The sequence below is a fragment of the Puntigrus tetrazona genome, chromosome 14 (assembly GCF_018831695.1).
Source record: "Puntigrus tetrazona isolate hp1 chromosome 14, ASM1883169v1, whole genome shotgun sequence".
In the NCBI taxonomy this organism is placed as follows: domain Eukaryota; kingdom Metazoa; phylum Chordata; class Actinopteri; order Cypriniformes; family Cyprinidae; genus Puntigrus; species Puntigrus tetrazona.
The window spans coordinates 15,381,725-15,387,303 of NC_056712.1; the positions used below are offsets into that span (position 1 = coordinate 15,381,725).

Below are 5,579 nucleotides of genomic sequence, written 5' to 3' on the forward strand. Positions count from 1 at the left end.
ATATATAAGAATATAATAGCATAAATAATAGTATATTTTATGTATAGTAATTTAGGACAGACTATCTTTTACAGAGTCACATGATTTGTAGCCAACTGATTATGGTTAAACATGTACCAAACAGATACGTATGCCAGTGATCTAAAGTTTGGAAGACCGTCTGACAAAGGCTTACAAGAACTAAAAATACAAGTAATTCACGCCTCAAGCTGTTATGTTGGCTGACCATCACACCATTGTGTTCACGACTGGGTTGACAGTGTCCCTAAGAAATGCTGTGTTTCTCTTAAGAGTGAGATGGCACTAATGAGGAATTTTCTTGTCATAATTGGGTCACTTCTTTAATTATTCATCAAGCCCAAATTATGCCCAATATTTTATGTGAAAACAGCAGGGCCCTGAGAAAAACGGCCTGAGTTTATCAAGCAATTATAATAAAAGTTTTGAAAAGACAAGCCAACGAAACTCCAGAACAAGTGCCCTGGTTTCACCTCGCCACAAAAAAATACACCATTCAAGCACCTCTCCAAACACATCAGGTGTCCAACTCATAATCTTGACTGGAGATGCTTCAAACTCAAGAAATTTTCCATAACCTCTCTTTGAGGGTCCTCTCAGAATAATCATGTAACATATGAAGGATTTTCAGCTAGATTTCTGAATAAGAGACTAGGTGGCGCCTGCCTCACATTGAACAACATTGACCCGCTTTATTATAGTGTTGAACAGAGGAATGTACAGAGTAGCCCCTGTTACAGCTTCATCAGAATCATAAAGAATGAAGTCCCAGGAGGTTTGTACATGAGGAGACATGCCCATCTCCAGGCAGCCAGGCTTGTGCTGTGGAATCTTTAATAAAGAGCAGGCCAGCTGAGCGCATAAAGCAGAGCAACATCAAACACTCCATTCAGTTTGCCGTTGCCATCCCGGAGCTCCTGCTTTTGTAAAATTCTGCTGTATTTCTTCCTGGTGTGTACGCTTGTCTACAATATGTCTTTGAGAACACAGTAAGTTTAGGGCAGGAAGATTAACTTCAAGCTCAGAAGTGTCCATGTCGAGGTCTTTTATTGAAATGACCATCAGCTTTGAGTTTGCCTTGGATTATTTAGGCTCTGTTCCAAAACCTACTAAGATGCCTTTGCTGTCTGCTACCTGCATTTTAAGTGGCACCTATTAAGTGACCAGCTTGGAAGGCTTCCACCAATAAAATAATAATTCTTAACTGATTTTAATAGAGATCAATGATAGGTTGTTGCTAAGTTAAGACAGATTTTACAAAATGATCATCTTTGTTTGAATGGGCCTTTACAGCATTAAAGGGGTCATATGATGCGATTTCAAGTTTTCCTTTGTTATAAGCTGTTATTGCATTTTTGGAAACACTGTGTTTCGTTGGGAAAGTGAAACTACTTTTTCTGTACTTCCAAAAGAGGACATAACTAGAAATCAGTGGCTAATTTGTATTTACAACAATGTTCTAGAACAGTTCAACACAAATATTAGAGTGTGTTCAGCACATTTCCGGAGAACTGATTCTTGACCTTGCAGAGTAGTCTATGCTGGCTGTGCACAGAGAAATGGAATTCCAACTCCGCAAGGACAGTCTGGTGCTTCTGACTCACAACCTTTAAATAAGTTACATTTTATTATTAAAAAAACCTGCTACCTAAAATCAAAACAAGTTTTCAATAGTGAAGGTTAGTGCTTGTTGCTTGTCATTTCTCCGATCACAAATGCAGACATGGCGTTATGTTTAACCTTAAACCGCAGAAACACATTGCATTACACCGAATTCACAAAATATCATACGACCCCTTAAATGCAAACACACATGCACATTTAGACAAACACAAAAACTTACGTGATAATGAAGGTGGTGGTGAGTAACAGTGTGGTCAGCAGTCCTCTAAGGCAGTCTGCGTTCTTCCTCTGTCTCTGATGCATCTCTCCTCCGCAGTTATCACAGCAGCGGCACAAACAAAAGAGAAGCCCCACCAGCGGTAGCAGCACGGTGAACAGCAGGCCCAGTGCCGCACACACCACAAAACCAAGCTCATAATAAATCACCTGCACACAACACACAATTCTAAAATGAACAATAAATGCAAGCAAACGTTTTTATTATTTGAGATGGTTCCTTGTGGTAAATAAATCTCAGTTATGGCTGCATCCAGGGAACCATCCATGTAATACAGGTTTAAAGTTTAGGTTTAGTTCTGTGGGTAAAAGGAAGGAAGGAGAGCCATGTGTGATTATTTTAAGACTACAATTACAATGTGAGCACTACTTGTACAGAAATGAAAGGAATAGTTCACAAAAATAGCTGAAATTTTACTCATCCTTCGGACATGCAAAATGTGGATGAGTTTGTTTCTGGCAAAACTGTGGATGGAAGACTATTTTATCCAGAAGTGACAGTTTGAAGTTAAACATGATGTATTTGTTTAAAACAAACTCCCAGCTTTTTATTTCAAAAGATGTTGATTACTGTGATGTATTTATCAGCTGTTTGGACACTCATTCTGATGGCACCTATTCACTGCGGAGCGTATATTTGTAAGTGATGCATTGCTAAATATCTTCAAATCTTTTCGGATGTAGAAAAACTTATTTACATCTTGGATGGCCTGAGGGTAGGTAGATTATCACAAGATTTTTATTTGCTGGTGAAGCGTTCCTTTAAATTATTATCAACCGTTTTTAAAGGAACACCAAGATATATTTAAATGAGATACAAAATATTTTCACGCTTCATATTTGAAAAAAAATGCAACAAGACACGGAGGCTTTTCAACTCTTTTTCAAGTAAAGCAAATATTCTTGTCTCCAAAGCCTTCCATTAAAGAGGCTTTTGAAGTGAGGGAAATTAAACCGTGCTCTGCAAAATTTCCATGCTGTATGTAACATGATGGAATAATGTTAAATGCTTTTTCCATATGTTGCCATTGAATCCAATTGCACACGTCCCGTGGCATTATGGACACTTCTGAATGAGCAAGGGCTGTCCTCCGGCTAGCCTGTGGATAAGCTTAATCCGCTGAATAAACCGGAGGCTTTGTCTGTCACCGAATACCCTCGCTTCTCCTCAAGGGTAGAGCCTTTCCATATTTAAAATTCTCTAAAAGTGGTTTTAAAAGCTCATTTCCCCTCATGCCTATGCAAGTAAGAACTGAAGGTTTTGTTTGAAATGACACAAAAGCTTAGCAAATAAGACTTTTATGAAGTACTTCACACATATAGCACTTAGTAGGGCATGAGGTTATTGACCATTTTACTACGAATGGTCATTCCTTCTCACTGACCATCTGATGTGCTTCTCTCCTATCAGCATATTTAAGCTTTAGACAGGTTCATCTAGGGACAACATCATCCCTGTTAGCGTAGTTACACTCCTCTTACTAGGTCATGGCTGAGCTAAAAATTGAGATAGATTAAAATGGGGAAATCTGTGTATCTGTGATTATCTTACCAATTAAAGAGATGACAGAGAAATGTAATGCCTTTTAATACAAGATGAACATATTGAACATATTCCCAGGTTTAAAATTGTACTGAAAGTATATTGCTTATCGAAATCATTTAAAATCAATGCAATGTAGTGTGATGACATAACAACAGTCAAGATTAGACTGGAGAGTGACACTGAAACAGACATGAACGGTTGGGCATTAAAGGAGTTAGGTGCAACTAAGGAATGAGGGTGGTCAGATTGGGGTCTGGTTTGGCCCTTGACACTAACAGGGTGCACACATTACCTGTAGCGTCAGAACAATGTTTTCTGGCTGGGAGGTGCCAGATGATGATAGGCATGCAGAACAGCAAAAACAAAAAACAAAAAAAATACAGAACAGATGGTAAACAAAATCAAATCAACAGTCAAGCAAATGGCTAATAAAATCACTTAAGAACTAGAAAGAACACTTGTCATCTGTCATAGGAACCAGATCCATTTTGACAGTCCCAGATATTGAGCGAATCATGGATTTGGCTGACACGCACATATATCCATATTCTTAAGTGTTTTAGAAGCAAAACAGAATAAAACAGAAAATAATGAGTGAATATGATTATAAGTTACTAAATTAATGATGATCCTTTATTATAAAAAAATACTAAATTAAATTATATCTGCATGTAATGCATATATAGTTTGTGGACTACGTTTTAAATGAACATTAATATCTTTTTTAATTAACATTAATATTGTGAAATATTAAAATAAATGTTTATTAATATAGTTGAAAATGTAATTCATTTTCTGAACTTTCAATGGTGCTCCATAAACATGCCACATTTGAAAACAACAGTGCTGCTGGCCAATTAAACAGTAAAAACTAAAAACATTAACGAAAGTGAATTTTTGGAAAGTTTTAAATATTACTTTTGATCATGTGTCCTTGCTCAATGAAAGTATTAATTATTTAAAAAACAAACAAACTGTAAACTTACAAGCCCAAAACTATAACAAAATATAATATATTTTCCGTTAAACAGATATGGTAAACTGAGGTGGCTGTGTATCTCTCACATTTCGTCAAACAAATCACAAGAAATATCTGTGAAACTGATTCATTAAGTTTTGCCCCATATGTTTGTTTGTTCCCAGGAGTAAGATGCTGAAACTTCAAAGCAAGAGCTGTTGTTTAATTAAACTCTGTTATTAAAAGGCAACAAATAGTTTCTTCCTCTGTTTACTACAGGCTATAATGCCAAAAGCAATTAACAGCTCTTCCAGAATAAGCTCATAATAGGGCAAGGCTCTCTCCTTGGCTTTCAAACGCAATTAAAATATTGTTTCATAATAGATGCGCCAAGACAATGTCCCTGCAACTTAACTACGGTGGCGGAGCACGTAATCGCACTGAGGCTCAGGTAGGCACAGTCACATGCACTTACCTTCTGGTACTCGGACTGTATGGCTCCGAATTTATCCTTTGCCACTCTAATGACGAGATCTGCAATGACAGGAGAAAACAAAGTCAGCATGCTGCGGCCTCTTACAGTGCCGCCACGTCAGAACAGGTTACGTAATGTTATTCAACATCCTGCTGAAAAAAAAAAAAAACACCAACAACGAGCCCACTGTGGATGAGCGTATCCCTTCAGTACGGGTTCAGTGTTTAGCCCCCAGCTGCCTCCACGATCATAATTACCACAATCTTCAAAAAATATCAGCTGTCTTCATACAAACAGACATCACAAGGTTTCCTCAGGGAGCGTCTGAGCAACGTTTAGTTGGGTATGAGAGCTTCTGTGTGACTGTGCTGATAAAAGTTGCATTATAATGCATTAAACACAAGATCTGGATTACGAGCAATGACAAATCAAAAGCACATTATTAGAATTAAATAGAATTCTCTGCTGCATAAAATATGTGCATTGTATTCAAAAACAGAGATTCAAGTTTAGTCAGGGATAGTACAAAGGGGTGGTGACAGACCACTTGTAAAAACGTGAAATTATATCGCTCAACGTCATATATATATATATGAGATCGTTAGATTTTAAGATTTCAGTCTTTCCCCATCTGACTGGACCATAGCTCGCAGTCCCTATCGCTCAACGTCATATAAAATGAT

General features: G+C 37.5%; 1 protein-coding gene across 1 annotated transcript in view; it reads right to left on the minus strand.

Moving 5' to 3' along the window:
* LOC122357521 (prominin-1-A-like) overlaps window positions 1–5,579 on the minus strand; it is a 28,767-nt gene that overhangs the window by 6,467 nt on the left and 16,721 nt on the right. The window contains exons 2-4 of the mRNA XM_043256924.1: window positions 4,897–4,955; window positions 3,756–3,782; window positions 1,862–2,067 (exon numbers count right to left, since the gene is read on the minus strand). Of these exons, the coding sequence (XP_043112859.1) occupies window positions 1,862–2,067; window positions 3,756–3,782; window positions 4,897–4,955 (292 nt within the window). The remainder of the gene's footprint in view (window positions 1–1,861; window positions 2,068–3,755; window positions 3,783–4,896; window positions 4,956–5,579) is intronic.